The 25,710-nt window shown below is 41.4% G+C and overlaps 1 protein-coding gene across 3 annotated transcripts in view; it reads right to left on the bottom strand.

Annotated features, from left to right (window-relative positions):
* The window catches only part of MTA1 (metastasis associated 1), an 88,394-nt gene that overhangs the window by 12,849 nt on the left and 49,835 nt on the right, over positions 1 to 25,710 (bottom strand). For 2 of the 3 annotated variants that reach the window (XM_054210564.1, XM_054210566.1), the window contains exons 11-17: positions 22,013 to 22,071; positions 14,287 to 14,402; positions 13,287 to 13,438; positions 11,413 to 11,602; positions 10,941 to 11,030; positions 8,967 to 9,119; positions 7,973 to 8,008 (exon numbers count right to left, since the gene is read on the bottom strand). In XM_054210564.1, coding sequence (XP_054066539.1) covers positions 7,973 to 8,008; positions 8,967 to 9,119; positions 10,941 to 11,030; positions 11,413 to 11,602; positions 13,287 to 13,438; positions 14,287 to 14,402; positions 22,013 to 22,071 — 796 coding nt within the window. Of the gene's footprint in view, positions 1 to 1,852; positions 1,865 to 7,972; positions 8,009 to 8,966; positions 9,120 to 10,940; positions 11,031 to 11,412; positions 11,603 to 13,286; positions 13,439 to 14,286; positions 14,403 to 22,012; positions 22,072 to 25,710 lie in introns of all 3 variants that reach the window. The other variant, XM_054210563.1, reaches the window with a different exon arrangement.

The following is a 25,710-nucleotide window of genomic DNA, read 5'->3' as shown; positions in this document are numbered from 1 at the left end:
TCGAGTCCAACCAAACAACCTACAATCTCTGCCACTAGAGCACGCCCTGAAGTGCCACATCTAGACGTTTCCTAAACACCTCTAGGGATGGCGACTCAACCACCTCCCTGGGCAGGCTGTTCCAGGGCCTGACCACTCTTTCAGTAAAGTAATTCTTCCTAATATCTAACCTAAACCTCCCCTGCTGCAACTTCAGACCATTAATTACTGAGATTTTGGCTCAAAACCAGACACAGCAGGTTACTATGCCCTAATGATCTTTTCATTCTCCAGGTATCAAAGCTGCAGGGGAATAAACTTCCATGCAAAAAAAAAAAAAAACGCAGGTGGCGAAGGACTATCACAAACAGCAATTTCAAGTCTGTTACTACTGTTACTTGGCAGCTTTATCTTTCGGGTTGGGGGGGGATCAATCAACCTGTTTCTTTTCCAACAATCTCTCAGCATTTGAATCTAATGCTTTCAGATGTTGTTAAATCTAAAATGAAAGAACACCCAAACTTCCTGCAGCAACTAGAGCAAGCACCCCAAGAGCGTGCTGCGGGAGCCGGGAATAGTCGGCACAACACAGAGTGGAGCGGAGGAATCTAATTTCCCGATGGGAAGCAAACCAAAACCAGCAGATCTGGTCCCACTGGAAGCCGGAGAGTAGTCGCGCACGCTCTTGGCTGGTCCAGTCCCAGTCCCCGCCAGTCCAAGCGAGAGGTCCTCGGCATCTGGATGGCAGCATTCAAAAATTACTCCCACCTCAGATATTTGGCCTGCTTTTTTGCCAACTCCACACAGTACACAGCTGCCATTTCGAGAAGCTGGAGAGCCTAAACCCTCAGCAGCGCGCCCAACACAGACTGGAGTGCAAGGATATTTCTGTGAAGTTACTACAGCAAACATCGAGAAGCTGCAGAATAAGCACCAACCGTGGCCACTTTTCTACTTGGGTAGAAATCTTCCAGTGCTTTTCCATGCCTGAACACGCACACCATTGCCTCTATACTGAGATCACAGTCTGGCACAAGTCTGTACCAAGGAGGAAGAGTAGCCCAGCTTCCAGCCACTGGAAGTAACTTGGGAGTTGTTAAATTTATATTTACTCAAACTTACTAACTCCAGTCTTCAGCATATCCACCACACACAAAGATATGGGTCCTTCATCTCATGTTAACATAATACATGTTTTCTTTTCTTTCTTTTTTTTTTTTTAACCAATGAGGACATCAAGCAATTAAGTCACAGATGGTATTTTGTTTTTAACTTCTGTTTACCAAAGAGGAGTATCATGCGGAACATGCAATATGCAGTAACATTCATAAGCACGTCTTCAGTCACAAGGAACGTAGAGAATTCAACACACACTTCCACAGGTTTACTATACTAAAATACATTGCTTTCAAAAACCCGTACACTCTTCATACGCATTTTCCTTTTCCAAAAGTAACCCTCCTCCTGGGATTCCATCCTTCCCAGCAGTAACAACAACATCAACAGTACCACATTTGTGAGCAAGCTAGAAAAAAAAAATATAAAAATGCATGCATGAATGAGGCTTGATGAACAAGGAATTTAACTTCCAAATTACTGGTTCACTTGAAGTAGTCCCTGTGTATTGACATATACACACACATAGTTTTTGCAAGCTTATAAGAATGCTTTAATACCCGTGTTTTTCTTAAACTGCCAAGACCGTGTTAATGCTGCGCACAGATTGAGTGTCCACCTTCTAAAAATCAAACTTTCAGGAATGCAAGTGCAACAAGCAGGACAGAGCATCAATTGTACCAAACACCACCTAGACTACTATTTTCTTAAAATTCTGTTGTACATAAGAACAATGTTAAAATTGCAATTTACTTACCTAAGTAAGTTCCTACCAAGATTGGCAGAGGAAAAGGAAAAAAAAGATTTAAGGTTAAAAAAAAGGAAAGATTCACATAGTTCAGAATACAGTAGCCCAGCCCCATGCAACAAATACAGAAACACAGACTGTTTTGGTTGTAATGAAACACAGAAGTGATCACAGTTCTCTGTTGGACAGATAAACCCAAGACAACATTAAACAAACAGTAACTCCAAATGAGAGATTCCACAAAGAGGAGCTTCAATTTTGTATGATTGAGTAGTGGTTCGTTACCCTTCCTCCTTCCACTAACTCCTGCACATTAACCTTGTTGGATTTGGACGGTACTTCCTAAAATGCTCGGTCTAACAGTTCACGTTCATTTGCTTCACAGGACCTCACAGACGATGTGTTTGTTCATGCAAAGCTGTACCTTCTGCTAAGAGCACTTTAAGGACCCAACTAACCCTTTCTGGGCAGTGACATCCAACTACAATGTGTCAGTAGCTACCCTTGGACAAATGCGTCGAGAATGGAGCTGCTATCTATCTTGGTGTTGAGTCAATAAATACTATCCACTCGCATTCCCGAAAGAGCATCACGGTGTATTCTGGTCTGGCTGTAACACACTAAACGGTTAAAAAAAAAAAAAGAAAAAAGAGGCAACAAAACCATGCACCTCACTGCTTTAGGGTTTGCTGATCCAAACTACGTAAACTAGAAATCAATGAATTATTCACTGTTCTTGGAACTGGGAGTATTACATATCATATACATAAACATATATATATACACACACACAGAGAAATGTATATGACATGTATCACACGTAGATTCCACTTAATTACAAGTTCAGGCTTTGTACTCTCAGGGGCATTTGGAATTCTGCCCTTGCGTTGTTAAGCATTTGTTTCCTCTCATAGTAATTACACCTGCTCCCTACCACTGCCCTGGGACACACACTCTCCTCACCCACAATCAACATTTGCATCTGACTCCATACCATCCTTCATAAAGGAAATGGCTTTCACTAGTTGATCCATAGAGCATAATGTCCATCGCCCGATTTCATTTCCAGATCTTTCTTCATAACACCAGAAGAAAGTAATCAGAGTGTCAGGGCTAAGCTGAAGGCAAGTGAAAAAAGTTTCACTTAACATCTGAAAACAAAATCCTACGTACAATTCCCAAAAATAATCTGTACTATTGGCACAGAATCTAAAGCAAGGAAGTTGCACAGGCACATGATTCTTGGGGTCTCCAAAAAGCCTCTCAAGCAACTTGTTGTTCTTCTCAGCTGTGCTGCCACTGGCCAGAAACAGTCATTCCTTTAAGAAGCACTGAACGTTTTCCTTCTTGACGCTAGTCAGCATTACACCGGTTTGGATATCAACAGCTAAAGCCAGGACTTTTCCACAGTACCCCATGTATGACATTATTCATTAAGGACCAATACTCCCTGCTGTTTACAGACATTCCTGGATGGGCAGATTTCCTTTGGCTGGTTATCCTCAACTTTGGAAGGGCAGCCAGGGCCACTGCTGATAAAGGCAGAATTTTAATGCAATTTATGCATATAGGTAAGCCCAAATTTTCTGCAAGGCCTAAGTCAGACAGAAAAAAAACCTCAGAGGTAAGTCTGGTCACCTACATGGCTGACGCTAGAGAACTTCCTTATATTCCCACCTTGATAGCCGTTTTTTGATCAAGAGCAGTATTTCCACTTCCATGCCCATCTCTTGATAATTGAACTAATGCCATGCTAGGCTGATGAATGCTTCCAGTTCTAGGATTTCATTCACGTTTCCCCAAAAGGTGAGAAACAATGAACCAGAACACGTTAAATTAGATCGACATTCCATTCTGGTTTAGAAATCCCCAGTAGCAGACGCAAGGTATTCCAATAGTTAATTAACCTCACTCAAAAATGTGCAGCTTATTTCCAGCCAAAGATTTTCTACTGTACCTTCTGGCTACTGCAGCTCATTATTCCATTCCCAGCTAGACTAAAAAGCCCTCTATTATTGCACTTCTGCTGCTCCTGTCAGCAGAGACAAACATCTACAACTTCCACTTTGATAAAAGCATTTTCCATTATGCAGTGTGTTTTCCAGTCCCTTCACCGTTTTCATGGCTCTTCTATAAACCCTCTCCAATTTTCAGCATTCGATCCCCTACCATTTTATCAATGCAAGTTTGTTGCTGGGAAAAGCCTTCCCTTTATTTCAGCTACTCATTCATGTTCTCTCTCTTTCTGCCAATTTTAGAGTGCATGTGATGACCCTGAAAAAACAAATTTGATCAGATGAAAGCTAACACGGTGTAAAAGAGCGAGGAAAAAAAATAAAAATCTAACAATGCTCCCGCCCTTCCCCCAGCAGGGATTTGCATAGACAAGTATCTCATCGATCCCATACTGGAGAGCTGTAAGGAGAAAAGCAAACAGGGTCCAGAACATAAAACATCGTCTCGATCTCTCTACAGGAAGTTTCATGGCAAATGTTGTCAGTCAAGCTCCAGGACACTAATGAAAAAGCAATAAACTAATCATTTTTTAACACCTCACTGTATTCAACAGCTTATGAGATTCCATATACTTTTCATGCTCCAAAAACAGGATTCTGCAGGAATTTGTCCATGCTAATCTAATGTTGAGGGAGAGCTGGGAAGGGCACTGTATGCCTAATGATGCCTCCAATGTAATTTAGAAAAGAGGAAAACAAAATAGATGGAAGGACTACACCCTTCTTATAAAACAGAGCGGAGGTAGTGAGGAGAGATGAGATTAAGAATATCCTCCTGTTCTTGGAATTCAAGCACCAGCTGAAATTCCAGATGCCCGACCAGACAAATCATATGCAAAGCTTGAAAAAGTTCAGCTCTCCAGGCTTAAGCAGGGATGATTCAGAAAAAGAAAAGTTAAAGATACTTCGCTGGAGTTACAGCAGCCAGAGAAAAAACAAACAAACAATGGAATTCCAAAGGAAAAAATCTGAAGTACTCCAAGTTCAGCAATTTCTAACATACACATAATTAGTTTTAACTAGTTCTGCCCCCAGCACACCAACAGCAGCCTCCTTTTCTTTTCCTCCTTGATCTCTCACGGCCAAGGTTCCCCTTTTCACAGCCTTTCCTTACTTCCCATTACTACCTCTCTCCACACAGAGTCCAACCTGATCAACCAGCATCCGCCCACAGACTAGGTGGTCTTCCAGCTCCAACCCCTCAGGCGTCGTTTGGGCACATTTAGGAATTGTGTTTCCATTTATGCAGAAACGTTCATCAAAGCACTTCACTGATGAGCTTTTCTGAGGGCTGAATTTTAACTACTGACCACCCCTCATCCTAAATACCAAGGGGTGGTAGAGCCTCAGATGAAAATCCTCCAGCAGAGCTGCCTGAAGAACACCCAAAAACCTACACGAGCAGTTCAATTTTCAGCAGTGTTAAACAGTCTAATTCTCAACAAAGGCAGCACGTGCCATGGGAATTTAAATGCCTTAGAAACCTGACCAATATATACGTATAAACATGGATCTTAATGCTTTAGAGAGACTTTGACACAGTGACCTGTCCAAACCATAAGATATCTCCCAGGTACCACCAACACAGCACATCAGCAGGAGGCACAAAAAACCCTGGATAATTCACCTAACATTGCATTAGGTTAACATCTCCTTGAAAACTTTCAACATTGGTGGACAAAGCGTCTTCCCGCACCTCAAGTTGTGCAGAAAGAATACTTTCAGCCTCTCCGTGCAGTCGTCTTAACACTAGCTTTTCTTTGCAGTAGACCTGACCTAAACCAGCCAGCGTGCCACCATGTATCACTAAGGGGAGAGGAAAAACAAAAACAACAAAATGCCCACAACTTCCCATAGTATCTATAGGAACCATGTAAATGAAGAATCTGACTGGTTATAACAATTCAGTTTTACTCTTATTAATCTTTTTCTTTTATTTTAGGTCAGTTATAATTAAAAAAAACAGCCATTCTGGTAGATAGGTTTATTTCAGTCCTTTTTTACTAACTCATTGGCTCCTTAATTCTGGTCACAAGGCTTCATCGCTCTCGCTGCCATGCCTCTCTTCTTCACAACGCTTCCAACTTGTGCTCTTCCTCTCCTCTGACCTCCTCCTCTCCCTTCCTACCACTAATAAGCCCGGATGACTCAATTCAGAGCCAAGGAGAAGCCTCAACACCATGTTCCCAGTTCTGGCATGGCACAGGAAACTGGCATTAGCCATGCCTAGAGCCAGCAAAGCTTACCACAGCTCACATGCAAGGCAACTGGGAACCAGTGCTAAGTGGCACTGGCACACAAAGTGTCTTCAGGCCAGAAACGGATCCACCGAACTTCCACCATCTGTTTCCCTATCCCCAGTAGATCTTGATCCAAGTTCTTTAAACCTTGTTTCATTGCAGGTGTCTCCCTTTCCTCTGTGTCTCGGCAAAGCTTCCAGCAACCCACGGTCAGAAAATATTCCAGATGTTGAAATTGTAGCCTGACAAACATCTTCCATTCACAAATAAATCTCAACCAACAAGTTTAAGCTGAACTGCTCACAAGAATATCCAGTCACCACTCACTACTCCAGCAGGTAAACAGATTCCAGGACTGAATCGTACTCCGCTACCTCACGGTTATAGGAGCAAATACTACACCAAGTATTTCAGGGGCTGGCTGAGAAGAGAACCAGCAGATAAAGCAGCAGCAGGCGCTTGGTGAGAGCCAGCCCCTGCACAACTATGCACGTCAGCTTCAGAGAAACACGTATTCTGAGCAGCCCAAACTGGTACCTCACCAAAGTCTTCTTTTTGCAATCTGCTCCAGCAACAGTTATGACTGAAATATACCTAATCAAATACGTATTCTAGCAGATAGACATCCTAAAACACCAAAACAAGTTCATTTTGAGTAAGTAAATGGTCTCAGGTGATCAAATCCAGTGCTCTACACAGAGATGAGGGAAGGGTCAGTTCTTCTTCCACTTCCCTCCTTTGGGACACAACATCTCCAAGCTTCAGAAGTGTGTCATCTGCTGAGTGACTCAGCAGTCCCCTTGCTGATGAGGACACGTAGCGGGGAGCAGAAGGAATGCCCATAAGCAGGTAGTCACTAGGAGCCGTGGAAATTAAGCGAGCTACTCCGCATCTACATCCCCCCATTACTGCACAAAGCTTCCCAGGAAGCCAAACTGACTGAAGAAGCAGGGTTTTGTTATTCTTCCCAAAACACAAAAGCTAAAAAGCACATTAAAAACTCAGCAACACCATACCAAGGTATAAATTCCTAAAGAGGGCAGAACAATCACTGTCTTCATTCTTCTTGTATTCTGCGCATGCACTTATGTACGCATGCATGTAAACATATTTATAACAGTCGTCCACTGTCTCAGGCCATTAAACACAACGCGTGACATCAGGGCATGCAGTGTGGGCCATTTCACCCTAACCATGTAAGCTTAAGGTTTTGCGTTTGCCTGTCTCACAATGACATTTTTATATACTAACTATTCAAAATTGGTCTGTTCTGTTGAATTTGTTTAAGTGACATCACCTGTATGTTTCCTGCATCATCACCAACTAAAGCTTCTGGGGTCTATTCAGTAGTCAGAAGAGATTGATTTTTAACCTGTGGAAATTTTGAAAACCGTTTCTACTGCAAGTAGGGAACGCGCAGACAGTTGCTCATCGGTGAGACTGTCTACTCACAGTGGAAAATACAGAGGCTTGAACTTGGGACCCGATGTGAATACTGTCTTCTATTTCTTTTGGCCGAAGTGAATTTAAAGTAGTTCAGGACGCATGAAACTTTTGATTTCTTAAGAGCCAAACAGTGAAACACCACCTAGTTTCAAAATCAACCATCACATCCTCAACTTGAGGAGTTAGCAAACAATTCTGAACATGGCACTTCATGTCTTCAGTACGGTTGTACAACTCGTCACCTGCATGTGAAAAGCCGGGAAGGTGAGCAGCATAACCATGGGTGGAAATGGTTACCCAAGGAACACTCAGACATCAACACAGAAGGTGCACACAGACTCAATAGCCACAAAGCACAGAGACAAGCCAGCAGATGAAACTAAAAATTGCTCTCCTAGCATAAGCTGAGCGCAGCTTCAAGGTCTTACCCCTGCTAGGCATCAACAGGCGCTTCTTCATGTTGCCTGATAGAGCACAAGTGAACAGAAAAGAGAAAAACATCACATCAGCAACCTGAACAGCAGCAGTTTTAAAAGTTCTTAATGTTAAACCACAAACAATAAGATATCAAATGTTTGTATATTTAAGCCATACATAAAGTTAAAATTAAAGGTAAAAAAATAAGAAAGATTTTCTGTATCTCCCTCCCTGCTCAGAGTCACCGTTAAACCAACTGTTCGTTTCCCCTGCTAAGGAGAGCTACCCTCCGTGTTCTCACTCCCGTTAAGACCATTTGACCAGACCCTTTTATCCTCGTCTGAGAAAAAGACTGCATTTGCTCTTCCCCAACACTCTCAGGCAAGACCAACTCTTCTGAATAGAGCCCTGGAGTCTGTGCCAGGAACATCCTGCGTCTATCTCCCACTCCAAACACCTTCCCCTTGCCTTTTATTCTTGAGGAGATGAAGCCCAAAAACGCCACTGCGCAGAGGGGCTCAGTGACAGGTCCAACAAAAGCGAATGCTCTGGTTCTGCTCAAGGCAGGAGCGGGTTTATGCCATGCTAGATCTGAGACATCTGCCTCCCTCAATGGCATGGAGCCTCTGGTAGCATTGCTGAAAGCCAGGTGATCCCCACATTACTAAGCCACCTGGGAACTGCCCAGCTGCTATCTTAAAAAAAAAAAAAAGGGCTAAAAAAAAAAAAAAGCTGTAAACCTCCAAAGAAAAACAAAACATCACTGGGAAAAGTCATGAAGGTTTTCTTCATATTAGTCATTTAAAAATTAAAGGGGCCACCCGGTACACACCCCATGTCACAACACCCAGAAGGAGAAATAGGACAAGCAGCTTTTACAAACGGAAAAAATTAACACCACCCCCCAAGAATAAGAAACTCTGAATTTACATAAAGGGCTATGTATACTGAAAGGACAGAATAAAAAGCCTATACAGATGATATATTTTGCAGAAAAATATTTACCATCCATTCCATTGTGTTGTTCGTAACTTCTTTTTCCCAGGATAGTTGGGGACCCATTATTAATAACAGGCGTAAACTTAGCAGGAGTCAGATTGTTGAGAGAACTGGACAAGCTCTTTGCAGGATCTGGTTTCGGAGGACATGGATGAGACTCTGTTGTGAAACAGCAATTAGTGAATTTTTAATTAGTGAAGATACTGGAATTATAAATCTGAAAACAACCTGCAAATTTCCAAGGTGACCAGGTATACCTCCCCTTATAGACAAACGATTTCAGTCAATAATTTTGACTGATGATTGCTATTGATATAAAGCATTTTAAGTATATTTAGGAATTCACCTCTACTGAAGATGTTAAAACCTATGTCGTAATATGCACTGTAACATATTATCCTAAAATAAGAGTTAATAACAAAAGCACTTTGTCTATTTCCAAAACACTACTCTCTGACAATTTGAGATCATCTGGGGGCTGCTCTGTATTAAAAGCCATCTTTGGGCAGTCATGCAACCACCTTAAACTCTGTGGAAATTACAACTCCGCCAGTTTTGCAAGGTTTGTAAAAAACTGGCCAAACAAATGAGGAATCAAAGCACCACCAGAAAGAATACACAGAGACTCTGAATTCAAAATTCTGGCTGAGGCAGAGATGATCAAGCACACACTGTTCAACTGAAAAAAATTTTGAGGAAGTTACAAGCAACAGAAAATAGGAGCTTCAACTGAGTTTTTCTCTCGCAGGCCCAACAGCCAAGTTAACATAGAGCTTGAAGTACACTGAGCCCAACATCTCCAAAAATACATCTCCACCAGTCCATCAGCCTCCCTCCATTACTTTCAGTCTCTTCTCCCAGTCCAATAGTCAAATGGAGACCCTGACACTGTGCTAATGAAATCTCAAAACCTACTGTACAAACATTAAAAGTAAGATTTTATCCAACAGCAAAGCTTCTGCCCTTATTTATTTGGTTGCACTATACATATCCAAAGGTTTCTCAATCTGTGTATCTCATTAGTACACAGTAGAAGTACAACACTCAACAGAGAAGCAGTAAATATTTAATAAACCCTGAGCCTCACAATATTTAATCAACAAAAGCTTTCAAAGAAACATCAAATCAACTCCAGTGTTTCTCAGCAGAGGAAAAAGGCAATCAATTTCCTTGTTAATCTGGAAGCCTTCAAAGTACCACTGTCCAAGCCAGCCTTCTGTGGTTAGACTGCAGTAATAACCTGAGACGTGTCTTCAGGGTACCTCTAGCAACCAACAACACCAGGGAAAATGATTTTGCATTCATTTCTAGTCAGAGCTGGCGTGTCACGTAGCTGGCCTCTTCCAGCACCTACGACTTACACCATCCTGTACAGAGCTACTCAGTACTCCACCACAGATCAGCTCATGAGGCCCAAGTCCTCAAGAAAACCTTTTTTAAAAAAAAAAAACATAACAAACCACCCAAACTAAAACCCAAGAAGAAAGTAAAGAATGGAAATACAGTCCCCTTGTCTAGCTCAAGCACAGAACAGCGAGCAACTGATTCACAAGCTGTGGAACACAGTGCCGCCCTAAACCCGAGAGGCTTCTTGGAGCACCCAACTGTAGGAACAGCCTCCAGACAGCCCAAAAACTGGAACAGTGGACTGATCAATTGTTCCCACAACATTATGTTCATGCCTCCGTTAGCAGAAGGTAACTTGTCCCCACATACATCAAAGGCCACAGCACATACAACCCTCCCTGCACTTGAAAAAGTTTCTGATACATCTCTGTGAGCCCAGAGTGGACTGCTGTGCCACCAGGCCTGCCAAATTAAGGAGGAAAAGGAAAAAGGACACGTTCATGGGCAGGTTTTCACAGGTTTTTTTGGTGATCCAGAACTAGCATCTAAACCCAGAAACAAATGGATTTGCAGAATTAGCTAGTAGGGTTTTTTTGTTTGGTTGGGGGTTTGCGTGTTTGGGGTTCTTAATACCTAAATACCGGAGTACTGCTTCTAAAGGCTTTCGAACCACTTGCTTTAATAGCAATGGGTTTTCTGATGCCTCAGGTAAACGTGCTGTGCCTGTAAAATAAAGAAAAATAATTAGAGGGTAAAGACATTTAGGTATTGTAGCAAAACTAAATGAGTAACTCAAGTATCCGAAAAGAGCTTTCCAATCAAAAGGAATTTTACAGGTTGCAAGCATGTCTTGGCAACAGGACACAAACACAGAATGCGAAATGTAATAGCAAACATTAATATTTTAAAACAAGCAACTCATGAATTTTCAAAGTTATTTGCCTAGCCTACCATCAGTTAGAAGAGCAGTCCAAGTATAGCTAGATTTTAAGAAACCACTAACTACGTGCAAGAGGGCGTTGCGACAAGTTGCACAACAAACTTTATAGGACAGGAATTTCAAAGGGCTCCTTTGCAAGTAGGTCCCAGCTGCATCACCACTCACATTCTGCTTTGATTGCCGCGCTGTTAATAGGCAGGTAGGGATGTCTTGCAGCATGCCAAGGGCGCAAGATATCTCGACATAAACGTCTGGCAATTCTCGTCAGTTTTGTCGTATGGAGATAGAAAGCTTGTCGTGTCTTCATAGCAAACTTGGGGCTCCCACTGTTTCGTACTGGCACGCCATGAGGACTCTAGAAAGAAAGGAAAAGAAATATGGTTTCTAAAAAATAATTATTAGGAAGTAAGGTTTTAAAGAAGAGGAAGACTATCATATAAAATCACTTTCAACTACTGATTCCCAGACGTAAGAGCAGAAACAGTATTACAGATGAAAATATTTTCAGCCCAGCTATTCCTCTTTTCCCAGATCTTACCCACCAACATTTGGAATTTTCTTCCAAAATATTTCAAAGGATAAAACGAAGGTAAGCATTTTCTCTACACAGGAAACTATTTATTTCTGTGCTGTCCCAAGTTTTAAAGTAGAGATCCAAAAGCCAGACCTAAAGAAGTTACCTGGTGCTATCATGTGTGATTTAGTGCTTACAGAGCCAACAGAAGGACTCTCAGACTTTGAGTGCTGAGAGTTGCTCTGGATATACAACGCAAACTCCTTGTAACAAAGCATTTGGAAGAGGGAGAGGAAAATCACAGAGCAGATGCATGGCTAAAACATACATCACCAAATCGCTTCCCAAAGCAAACATGCAGCATGCAAGAATGGTTTTGTCTTAAAGTTGCGAGAATTTGTTTTAATTCTTACTCTGAACTCAATGAATGCATTTACAGAGTTGTTCAATATTCACAATAAAGAACAATACTGAGAGACATTTATCTACTACAGAGAGAGAAAGCAGTATCTTCACGAAAAGCAATTAAGTCAACCAATAAAATAATGCAAGTAGTATTTTGCTATCTCAAACCTGCCCACAGCTGGAAAATAGGAGGAAATTTCAGTTCGGGGAGAACAAGACTTCCCCCTCTCTGACTATTTACATACTTTTTAATTAACAAACAAGAGGTATAAGGCTGATAAAACCTGGCAGTTTTCTCAGCTATTAGGCAGCTTCAGATGGCAAAGAGAAGCATGGAAAGGACAGAGGTTAGACAAAAGGAATAGAATAGAAAGGGAATGATGGCAAAGCCTAGGAGAGAGGAAAGGAATTAATCTACAACCAAAGTTCAGTGAGCACTTTCCTTCTGTCCATGTGATGCAGCTACTTTTTACAACCAGCTCAATGTATGATGCTTCCAGACTGAACTTCCACCAAATTCAGAAAAACTCTGAGAATTTTGTTTTTTTAAATAAAAAGGGGAAAAAATAAACAGAAGAAGCTCATACAATGCTTACTCAAACCTATCCAAAAGGAAGGAGGATTAATTAAAAAAATAAAGAAAAGGACGAAGTAGAAAAACAAGATAAGAGATCTGTGACAAGCCACTAGCTATTCGGGGTATCTAATGTTGAATGTGCCTTAGGAAAGGGAACAGGTTTCAGGAAATAATGAATTCCTTTATGGAAAAAAAGTCCTCTTCCCCCTACAGCAAAAATCGTGGAAACTGAATACCCAAAACACTTGCTGGCATTTCAGTTTTTTCCATCTTCATTAAGTTATCCCACGCATTTGATGGCTAGTTTGCTAAACAAATGTTAGTTTTTTTTCTCAGGGCAGTACTTGGCAACAAATTACTTACAGCCAAAGTTAATGTGCCAGGTTTTGCAAGACATGAAATACCAAACCCAAGACCAACAACGGAGGCCGAAGGCATTCTTTTGGTCGTTACATATTTAAGAACGGTGAACAATTATTTGGGTATCATGGCACCTAGCTTTCCAGGCAAGAACACAGAGCTCTCTGCTTTGAAGATACCTACCAAATTATTGCGGTTTGGTCCTGGTCTCTCCCCATCTAACCGTGTTGGCATTTTCAAGCCACCATATTTCTTCCAGTAGGTCCAACAGGATGCACAGAGGCGACACTGCATGTTAGGGGGACCCCAAGAATACCACTGGTAAGACTGTGTGGCTAGAGATAACAAAGGTGGAAATTATATATATCCTCAAACAGGATCACTTTTCAGAGCTTATTCTGTTTAGAACCATCACAAAAGAAAAACCACGCAAAGACAGTGCAAAGCTCAAACAGATCTTAGAAACCTGACGATGGCTTCGCTGTCATCCCCACTGTCACACGTACTTGTGATTTCAGCAAAATTGATTACACACATAAAACCTCTTTAAAACATGAACAGAAAAAACAACCAGTAGGATGGAGAAATTTCCTGCCAATGAAACAAAGCTCATATTTTGCAAGACTGGTAGACAACAATTTCTGCAGAGCATGAGAGAGGGAGGGGAGATTGTCTTCAGGAACTCCCCGTACATTAATTTTACAACTAAAAAACATAAGATAAATCTGTAACTTGACTTCTCACGCAATGCTAGACATGAGCATCTCTAAAGGCTCCCCATAAAGAAAGACAACTATTAGAACTCAGTATATTAATAATAGTCAGCAGATCACATACAAAGATATCACTTATTTTGAAATCTACTGAAAAACTATGAAAAAATTGTCAACGTCACACCTTGGTGATTAAAGTCTTTGCTCAATAGCTACCTGCAATTACATAGGACATTTTCTAACTCCCCCTTACGCATTTCATAATTATATTTACCAATGTAACACTAGTAACGAAAAAATAAAAAAAATAAAAAACAACCAAAACAAAAAAACAACCCCATTTTTCTTAATGCTGCTATGTCAAATTCTGCCTTTTCTCCCACCTCCCCACCACAACACAGCTTTTACTTTAGTGTTTGCCACACACTCGCGCTCTCTATGCACAGCTGCCATACTGGCATGTCACTTACTATAACAGCTTTCACAGGCCCGTCCTGCTCCCGCGTTCTGTGCCTGTACTCCAGTACCATTTACCACTCCTGGTTTGACATTATTTACATTGATCTGGTTGGGGTTTGGCTTGTTACTTAAAACACAAAGCAAAAAGGAGGACAAACATTAATCAAGGCATGCCATTTCCTATGTGACTTTAAAAAAAAAAAAAAAAAAAAAGGCCCAAAACGTTTGAAGATTTAAATTTCGTTCAAGTGCGGCTTCCAGAACAAGCTGTACTTACCAGTAATCAGGCTCCCATGAACACACTGTCTCTGATAATATCTAAATAACGCTGATAATAAAAATAACTATAATAATAGTTAGACGCCATTTTCAAGAGTCCAAAACCATTTAAAAACAATAAACCAGTGAGGCCAGGTAGGTGGTAAGTGTCATACTCACTATCCCAGAGATTCTAATTTAGGTGACAAAAAAGATCTTATCTACAGATGGTTTGAAACTAGAGCAGGGCAGGTTTAGATGAGACATTAGGAAGAAGTTCTTTACACTGAGGGTGGTGAGACACTGGCCCAGGTTGCCCAGAGAGGTGGTGGAGGCCCCATCCCTGGAGACATTCAAGGCCAGGCTTGATGAGGCTCTGAGCAACCTGATCTAGTTGAAGATGTCGTTGCTCACTGCAGGGGGGTTGGACTAGATGCCCTTTAGAGGTCCCTCCCAACCCAACACAGTCTATGATTCTATGTCTCCGAGTCTTTAACAGGAGTGATATTTTACTTAAATCTCCAAAAGAAGCCTGGGGGAAGGAGCAGTAGAGGTAGATGGAGAAAGGACAACCCCTGCCTTACTCAGGGAAAGATAATCCTAGACTGCAGTCACAAGTATTTCCACGTTGTCTTGCTGCAAAAGTTTGCATCATGTACTGTTCACACAAGCTCACCCAACACATCCAACAAAATCTTTGGAGATGGCATATACACAGAGATATTAATGAATCCAAGCCTTCTGGCAAGTCTTAAACTATGGTCTGCACTTTTCTAAAAAGCATTTTAGGTTTCTACTAAATGGAAAAAGCCCGAAAGCTTAACATCCACAGAGCAAGAAATGCATTGATGGCTGTCACTATAGTGACACTATAGTTCTAATATAACAACATCTGAATGACCGCAGCACATCCCTATACTCCCTTGAAAATGTTGACTCAGGGGGTGGGGGTGGAGGGGAAGCAACTGGCAGGAGCTGAGAATGGAAGGGCAAACAAAACCTTGGCATAGAGAGCAGTATGGAATAGTACAAAATCTCTGCAGAAGAAGAGGTGTCAGAGGCATTTAAAAAACCCTTGGCATGGGAACAAGAAGGACAGAGAATTGATATTGCAGGGACAGGACTTCCGGGGAATGGAGGGAAAGAAGTCACACTTTAAGTTTCAGAGAAGAACACAGGACGAGCTTACAAAACACGCAAAGTTCTGTTAGGAGCTCAGCTTACAGAAGCAACAAAATGCAGGCAGCCTTTAGTGCCAACTTCTGAACACAAGCCCAAGTTGTAGTGCCAATTACATTTCCCTCATATTCCCTTACCTGAAGATTGAAGGGAGAGGGCATATTCCTTTTATTTCCAACTAATAAACCCATGATTTGGAACCCACTTATTCGAGCAGCAATATCTTAAAATCGCTTTCTGGAAACACATTTTCTTACACATCAGTTGCATGCTGACACAGGAGCCACAGTGATTTCAGTGACCTAGAATACTTATTACTTCTCACCCTGACCGGCGCTGCAGAACCAGCATTGTGGGAATATGGCCAAATTAATTTGTTTCTAATGGGGCATCAATATTAGGTTTCACATTCTCAGCAATGACCCCTGGAAGCAAAGGAGTTCCAAGTGACTGAATTCTGAAGACAACTGGCCCTCGCAGCTCCAGAACAAACCCAAACGTTACTGGAAAGCTTACGCTGCCCTGGAAGCCCTAAGGTCATCCTTCTCCTCATCTCAAAACATCCAATCAGGCACTGAGATACAGAGCTCAGAAAAGCTCCATTGCTATAGAGACAAAAAAAAAAGATTGAGCTGTGTATGACCTCCAAGGATCACACACACGTTACAGAAAGAGGTAAAAGAGTATTTGCCCAGTCTCAGAAGAACTTCAGATGGCATTCTGATGGTGCTCCTTGCTGTAAGGTTTAGGGGCTCTCTGCAGAAGAGAAAGCTTAGGACGCTACATGGCACCGAAACACTGTGAATAGTTTGTTCCCCTGTAAACAGCACAAAAGAAGCAGAGAAGAGAAAAAAAATAAAGGCACTTAGATTAACAAGCCTGATTAGATTTTCTTCTCCTTTTGCTTACTAATTTGCTCGGCTCTTACAAGGATTAAAGTGTTTCAGGGTGCTTATCAGAATGGCACGAAGTTCTGACACCACAGATGGGCAGGAGATCTGCCAACACATTTAACAAAGGAAAAGTTGAAAGAGGGTACACATTCACGCTATCCAGCCTTTCCTCTGGGATGTCACTATAGTAACCCGCTGCAAAAGAACTTTTGCCAATGATTCACCAGCAAACTCCATGTGCAAACATTACCGAGATGCTGTAAAACAAACAGCCCTCACAGATGCACACTGCCACAAGCGGCGTTGCTCAGCAGACAGAGCAAAAAGACCGAAGTAAAGACAACTAACGTTCCATGGCTATGGCTCAACATCAGACAGGTTGTTTCCCTTCTATACATTTATTTATCCTCTGAAAAACGTGGTAAAGGAGACTTAAATCCATCAGTAAAGCACGCAGAAAGGTGGGTGATGGCCTGACTACGCTGCCCTCTCTGCAACCCTCAACAAACTCAGACTTCAAACACAAGTGGAAAGGGAGGTACGGGTGGAGAGCTGATCACCAAATCACGCTGATCACAAAACTGTCAGGCAATAACGTCAGCATTTTGGGAACAGTACAACTAACGTAGCTGCAACAAGCCCCAGGAAGAGTCCTGCTCCAAAGCTAATGGCAAGTTTCACAGGGGCAGTAACAATAAAATTTAGGCAGCTAATGTCTTTGTCACATGAGGGGCAAAAAGCTCTTAATTGTTGACGGTATGTTAATTAAAGTTGCTTGATACCACCAAAGCCTGCTACAGCTATTAACAAGAGAATTAGATGAATAACTGGATGAATCATTAGGCAATTAATGAAGCTGAAGTGAAAGATGCAAATAAGGTAGTGAGAATACTGATGGTGCGGGAAACTATCATTTCCAGCTCTTACATCAAGAATGAAAGTCTTTTAACTGGGTTTCAGTTGTGCTGGAGCAGTCGGTTATACTGGAACAGGGATCACGATGTGCAGATTCGTGGGCTGTACTCTGCAGATTACTCTCAACCAAAGAGATTAAGGTGATAAAGCACAAAGAAAGAAGGCACTGGAAATCAGCCATCATGGATTGAAGCCCCTGCCCAAAAACCCCAACCTTAAGGTCATCTTGAGCCAGGCAGAATGCCGAAATCCCTTCACTGTACGACCAGCGTTTGACCCACCACACAGTGATAAAATTGTAGTTGTTAAAAATAACTATAAACTTAACACCATCAGCAAATGTCTCCTGTTATTCAGGAAACCATGGTGGCGGTCGATGCAACAGAGCAATTAAGAAATAAAAGCCTCAGAAATAAGAACAACTTTTAAGCCTTCGTAAGCAACACTTCTGCCATCTACACCTCTAGGCGGCTAACACAGGTGTCTGGATTCCTCATCCAGACAAGAGAGAGGTGAGCTCTCATCACAGCTCTCCAGGCTATTGGAAATACCCACTTCTAAGAACAGGTGTAATGTCTGCTAAACAATGCTTTGTAAAAATCAGAAGCTTTCTCCAACAAAATCCTGAAGATGGCCATTTTAAGAAGCACAGCTACAAAAGAGAGAACAGCACCGCACTTTTAACTTTTCCATGCTGCAGTGGACCTCTGCACAATTGAACAGAGTAGGAAAAAAGTCTTGTTCCTTAGGCAGTGGACAACCAAGAAAGAGATAAAGGAATTATCTTCAGCTTGTTAAGCAGTTGCCCCTTGTAGTCATCCAAAGCTTTGGCCTATTCTTCCAGTTTCCTTATTAGCTTAAGAGAAGAGGCAGGGTAGGGAGAATAATATTTCCCTACATTACAGGCATTTGTGAGGCAGCATTTGCAGCTTTAAAAGTGTGTTGAGATTCTCAGATAAAATACTGTAAGTAGAATGTATTCATTTACATTTACAGATGTAAATTTAAAATTTACATTTTGGAGGCTGGGGATTACATGGAGCACTTCATTCTTCCTTTTCTGTTCTTACCCCTTCTGATCCCACTTAGATCAAAGCAAAAGAGAGAAAAGCCACACAAAATCGTTATGTCTCAGCCTCCATGATTTGCAGATGTCCTAATCCCCAAAAGCACCAGCTATGCAACCAGACAGTTGTCAAGAAGAAGCAAGTAACTAGTACATATGATGTCTGCAAGATTAGTAAAAACCAGAATATGACTTCCGCAGCAGCCTGAGGAGTATGTTTGGGTATCCGCTAGAAGGAGAAAGAAACTGAGACTATGTCTGCAACAAGAAAGGTCTCCAAGCCCCGTGTTCGCACTGGGGGACGGCAGGATGAACTGTGTTAAGAAGATGGGATCCCTTTGTGCATTCTGACTCCTGCTACTGCTTTATTTAACATCACTTTCACTGACAAAGAAATTGCTACAGAAAACAACTACAAGATTAGTTTTCTTTCCAGTATTTCCTGACCGTAGAATTCAACTGATTTTATACTTTTTCCTTTCGCTAGGAAAGCACATTAGCTCTTTTCAACCTTCGTGATGCGTGACAAAGCCACCCATACAAACATTGGGTTCAGTCACATCAACTACAGATGTCTGCCCCAAAACCAGGGTTGCTCTTGGAAGACGCACAGAAACGTTTGTCTACTATCTAGGATGTTGGTTTAGGACTTCATAACCTCACATCAATTACCACCATGCTTCAGTTCCCCACATTATAAATCTGGGGCACGGTCTTAAGTTAAAAACTATCAACTCTAAAGCTTCACGTAGAGCTGTTATTTTTCACTGCATAACGTGTATGTGACTTGAGGAATAACCTTTGAAGACAGCTTCTATTGTTTTTCTTATTATTTTCCTCCCCTCTCCCTAGATTTTCTTATTCACATCACAGGAACAAATGAGTCCTATCAGTGGAAGACAGCCTGAGCCCAAAAAAAAAAGAAAAATAAAATTGTTTGAGTCTGATATCCTTCTGGGTCTCTCTTTACAAACAATTTTACACCAGTTATTGTTAGAATAGGTTTCATTAAATCAGCTGATACGCTTCTGCATAGGTCTTGTGACAGCCTACATCAAGTCATTTATTTTTGAGGTGACAAGTGGATCGTTATGGTTCAAGCCTCAGAACAGGAATGGGCTCAGTAACACGATAAGGACAAATCAATAACATTGATATTTAGATCCCCACACCATGTATTGCTATTACAAGCCAAGAATATAATCTTCTTCTAGGTCACAAGATAATGTAGATGCAATATATTCCCTATGTGCCAGACCTTGTACTGAAACTTCAGTAGAAATAATAATATAAAAAAATATCTCAGAAGCGCTTAATTGTTGCCACATTTGGAGGTATTAATAGCAAAAAAAGCAGCAGAAGCATTCAGGTGGGGTTAAACAAGTCATGTACGCAATTGCTACTACACTTGTAATGATATTGAAAGAGGAGGAAAGTCTGACACCCATTTTACCAATTAAACAATATGTAAGTTAAGGTATAACACTCACAAAATCAACCATGGCTGGGAATCAAAGCCAGAGATAAAAATAGCAACCACACGTGTAGAGACAGAGGTCTTTCACTGAAGTAGAGAGGCAAGTTGCTGATTTGATTATATTCTCTAGATAGGGACAAGAATGATCTTGCTGAGATAGAGCGTTGAGGGGTAAGATACCACTCCAGCCAGCCATTACCAAATGAGCACCAGAACTTTGAAATACAAAGCCCTACCTACGTACGTTATAATCCAAGAGCAACAGCAAGACTAACAGGCTCTCTTGTCTGCAATATCCTTTTGCATCCACAGTCTAAATTACGTTGGCTTTTGCTTTATAAGCTTATCACATTATGAATTCATGTTTAATTTGATGTCCAGCGTCTCCCTGCAGAGCAACACCACCCACCAAAAGCCACACTGTTGAAAAACTGCATGACAAGAAATATATTTGGTTTTAGTCTATTACATCTAATTTTTAGTAAATTCACCTGAGAGATATCAACATATTTCAAAGTAAAAAAGAAATCAGGGATCCTCTATTTTCAGAAGAAATAAGGGACTCTCTCGCAAGCTAAATAGGTAAAACTTAGTTTTGCCTTAAGTAACAGAACACGTGGTAGAAGTTCATAAGTATTTGAAAGGAGACAGCATAACAGAACAAAGGATAATACACATGGGAACATATCTGGAAGTGAAACTTGAAAAGAGAAAGGGCAGGGGAGATTTAATGTTCCACACTAACAACTGTTGACTAGGTTATGCAGAGGATACACAAAAGAAGAAACATATTTTACTACTATTTTTATATATATTTGTATACATATATCATTATGTATTAATTTTAATATAGACCTATATATAAAACTTACATCTATCTAAACAACATGAGGAAACAACCACACATTGGTGATCCACTGATGACAAAAATTAATAAAAACATCTATTATTGAGTAGTTAATTAGCTACCCTTTTGTTCACAACTATGCGGACCTGCTACCAAGTCCCCAACTCCCAATCTGTATAAAAATAAAAATTAGAAGATAAGCAACCGTCACTTCAGGATGGGAACATCATACAGCATGAAGGAGAGAGCTGGGGCTGTTCAGCCTGGAGAAGAGAAAGCTCCGGGGAGACCTTAAAGGCCCTTCCAGTACCTGAAGGGGGCTACAGGAAAGATGGGGAGGGACTCTGGATCAGGGAGTGGAGTGATAGGACAAGGGAGAACGGTTTTACACTGAAAGAGGGGAGGTTTAGATTGGATATCAGGAAGAAATTCTTTCCTGTGAGGGTGGTGAGGCACTGGAAGAGGTTGCCCAGAGGAGTTGTGGCTGCCCCATCCCTGGAGGTGTTCAAGGCCAGGCTGGATGGGGCTTTGAGCAGCCTGGTCTGGTGGGAGGTGTCCCTGCCCAGGGCAGGGGGTTGGAACTAGGTGATCTTTAAGGGCCCTTCCAACCTGAACCATTCTATGATTCAATAACATGACAGCCCAGCATCCTAACCAGGAAAGCCCAAAGGGAAAGTCCTCGTCTACCCACGGAGGAAAAATACCCTGTGCTCCACAAGTGGAAGGTCGGCATGTGGGAACAGCTTTGTCTTTTACACACTCGTAAGCAGCAGCGTAAGCATGCAGGGAGGAGGGCTGCTTTGTTCTAGCCATTGAACTACTAAAGTTACCGTGTTTTCTTCCACAGGGCCCCTAGTTGTTTGTTAGCATCAGGGTGGTCAGCATCAACTCAGCTAAAACACAAAGGAACTCAAGCCAATTCAAGCATCAGCAGAAGGTGCCTTATATTGGTAACCTAATTTAATAGTTCTCTCAAATGTTTGTTCAACTATGTCTGTCATCATGTAATTAAAGCAAATACATCATACTGACAGGCCATGGAAACATGCATCAGACCCTCTACAATGAAACAGAAAACAAAACAATACAAAAAGATACTTACTAGTTGGGTATATACACTTGTTTTAGCTTGCTTTCTGCTTCTGCTGCTTTCAATCGTTTCTTTAAAAAGAAAAGGAAAAAAAAAGTTAGGATAAAAAGAAAAGGAAAAGAAAAGTTAGGATAAAAAGACAATAAGGACTATTTCATCTGGGAGTCAAGTAATACACCTGTAAAAACTAGTGTTTATTAACAAACAATGCAGCTTTCCTTTCACTGAGCAGGTACCACAAAATCCTTTTCCACCAGGAAAATGTCCACTGAAAACACTGACAGTGTACAATGACTATCAAATGACTACGTACACAGCTTTTCAAAAAAAGGCAAAGAGATGACAATCTACTATTTATAAAGACAAACTTTTCATCCCCAGTCACTTCAATACAAATTCAGGCATTGTTCCTCCCACAACTCTCTTCTTTTTTTTCTTTGTTTGTTTCTCTCCTGCAGAGCAAGATCTGACATCCCAGTTTGTTTGTTCTCCATGATAATATTCACCAACTGGACAATAACGGGCACAGTACTGCACCTTCTCCATCCTATTTCCTCAACACCAGAACCAATTCCAAGAGTTTGAAGGAAGACTTTTTTGTTGATAGTCCTCACTTTTGAAGACTGACACAGAAGATTTTCTTTAAAAGTTAAAAAGGCCAAAAGCTCAACTCAAAACTGATGCAGAATTACCAAAATATATTTAATTATGGTATGTCATCACTTCTGACTAAGCATCAGCCGTGTGCATTTGCACTTTCTAAAGGTGAGAAGCTCTTTAAAAGGAAATTAAAAAAAAAGGAAATAAACCCCAGGCACATGCACAAATGTCAGAGGGTGGGTGGCAAAGACCCTCAAGGGGGTAAAAAGGGCAGAAGCTAACTAGATCAAACCACCAGCCCCTAATGAAAACCACCATCGCCAGGAGATATTAAGGAACATGAGAGATGTGTTTAAGGGGAAAAACATCCAAGAAGTAGATTTTTGGAGCACGGGGACGCATGTTTAGAAGTGCACACCATTTGTCTCATTACATGGCCCTACTTTAGTAAAACCATCTGTTAACTTCTGTCCATGTTTCTAGAGTAAATGGATTAGAAGATCCCTTCAATGGGATGTCTGGAGTAAATTCCCCCAGAATAGCACTGCTCTGTTTTTTTTTTTCAGCTCCAGCTGTGAACTTGCTGATAGCCCAGAAGAACATGGCAGAAGTAGGCAATTAGCATGAGCTTTACTAACTGTCCAAGAATTCCTTTTATAACTCAAACCTTCATACCATTTAAAAAGTAAAAGAGGCATTCTGAGGTTCAAGTTTTCTCTTTATTCCATAAGCCGAATTACTTTAGGGTGAACATCTGGAGGCCTCTAGTCCAACGTCCCGTGCAAAGTCAGGCCTAGGCTCTTCAACTTCCATGCCCGTAATAGCGTTCTGCATAAAGCCACAACGATGTTTTCCAGACAAACCAGTAGCACGGTGATATTCTGGACAAACAAATTAGCTTAACGTTTTCTATGCACAGCCTCAAGGCACAGTCTAGGAAAATAATTCTAAAGCTAAAGTCAGTATCTTCATAGGCACAGGAAGCACCAAAAAATGTAATAACATCGAAGAGTGTGTCACTGAGGAACTGGACAAGCATAAAAATCCTTTTTACCGGGACACGATGGACACACGTAGAAACACTGAAGTAAAAGTTTCCCCACGAGGATAACTCTTGCTTTGATCAGAGGGACAGTCTTAAGCAACGGTTTTCCATTTGACAGTCTGACAGTTCCTTGCAAAAGCTCTCTAGGCTCCTAAAGAATTCCCCTCTTCCCTTTTCCTGCAAATAAAAGTCAACCTATCTTAGAAATCAAAGAATGAAGGTGTCAGACAAGAGAACAAGGACTGAGAAAACGGAACTCCTGAAAGTTATCCCGAGACTATGGGTGCACCTTCAGTGAGCTGCTTCCAAAAGCTGACTTCTTTCTGCTGGGGTAGGCAAGTTTCCCGGATTGCTTCTGTTAAGTCCCGTCGAGGACAAGGACAGCTTCCTGGAAACTGTCCTCAAAAAATCCAACTGAAGACTTCGTGGAGACAATCCTTATCAATCCCACAGACTTGAAGGAATCAATAACACACATTTTGCTGGCAGTTGGTGATGGAACTGAAGAGGTTCTCCCTCTGAATACAAACCACAAAGTCAAAGTTGAACACTTTCAGAACATCCTGCTCAAGTCTTTTTACACAAGAAACCAAAACATCCGAAGATGGGCCTCAAAAAGCGCTGTGACAATGGTTCTCTGACAGCATCAGAAGTCCTCCTCTACCTTGCAGAGAGACGCTACTCCAAAAAAAATCATCCTTCAGCAAAATGCACGCTCTCAGGTGCATTTCAGCTCATGACCTGAAGGCTGTTCCACCCACAGCCTGGACTGAAACACAGATCTTTTTTTCCCCAGGCACTGCCTACCACGGGCAGTTATGTCAGCAGACAAACCGTCAGAGAGCTCATACTCTCCCCAGGAATCACAAGGAAGTCCAACATCGGATACTGATAAACAGCTTAAAATACTGCTTGATGAACTTTGTACAAGAACCATATTTCCTTGACAGCAGAGCAGGAAATTCAGGGAACTTCCACTGCTAGAGAATTTTTTTTTCTTTTTTAATTTCCACTAGATTTCTAGATTGGGGGTGGGTGGGGGTGCGTGTGTGTGTGTGGAAAGCTGCAGCTTTCTTGACAAAAGCTCCCAAGGGGACTATCTAGAGTCATTACGTTATGACAGTTTTTGAGATCTATGAATGGGAAAAGCTTCATAGAAGCACAATGCCTTACCAGCAGCTGAAATATTCTACTATCCACACTGAAAAGTCATTTGACTTGGAGACAAGGCAACATCAAGCAACATTTTAGTAAACTGGTCATGAATGTTAGCCTCACACCGCAGATTTTCTTTGTGATCGATGACCATGGTGTGAGCTCTGAGTTGCCGTAAGTCACCTGGACTTAAGCAATACCATTCTCTCCTACAGCTGCCCGGGGATCAGCACAGAGCGCCGCATACATACACCTTTATTACAAACTAGTAGAGCAAGAAAACTGAAGGTTTTCAGAAGGTACCACAACATACTGGATAAGAAGAGGATGGGTTTGCACTAAGTACTTGCAGCTGTGGACAATCAATAGACCGGATCTGATGAGTTTCCTATTTTCTGACAGTGAGCGATACCAGAAGGTACCAAAGAAAGGTGCCTGAAATGTTGTCATGCACAATTTCAGAATAATCCCTTCGCCGAGGAAGTGCTTTGCTAGGTCCTTCACCAGTTATTAATTGATTTGTGCCTGAAGCATATTTATGCTATAAATTCTTAATGTTGTCTGACATGGTTATGAATGTCCTTATCCATGAAACAAACCCTGAACATTCTTAACTTTTTCTAATAGTTTAGTCTAAATGAAATCTTTTGTCTTTGAGCTATTTATATAATGCACATCTTAAGTATATCATGAGGTAAATAAGAGGATATTTTCCCCATCTATAAAAGAGATGTTATCAACTTGTCTATCCCACAGGGACCAAGGGATTAAACTACTAAGCACTGTAGTGCTTAGTTCTGTTTGAGTTGGTGCAAACATCTGTCCTTTGCCATATCCTCTCCCTGGATCTGACATCTTTCATTCTACACATTGAGCTTGGAAGTTTTATAATACATGATGTATCAGAGCA

The sequence above is a fragment of the Rissa tridactyla genome, chromosome 8 (genome assembly GCF_028500815.1).
Source record: "Rissa tridactyla isolate bRisTri1 chromosome 8, bRisTri1.patW.cur.20221130, whole genome shotgun sequence".
Taxonomy (NCBI): Eukaryota; Metazoa; Chordata; class Aves; order Charadriiformes; family Laridae; genus Rissa; species Rissa tridactyla.
The sequence above is the reverse complement of the archived record's forward strand: the minus strand, read 5'-3'. Positions and strand labels throughout refer to the sequence as shown.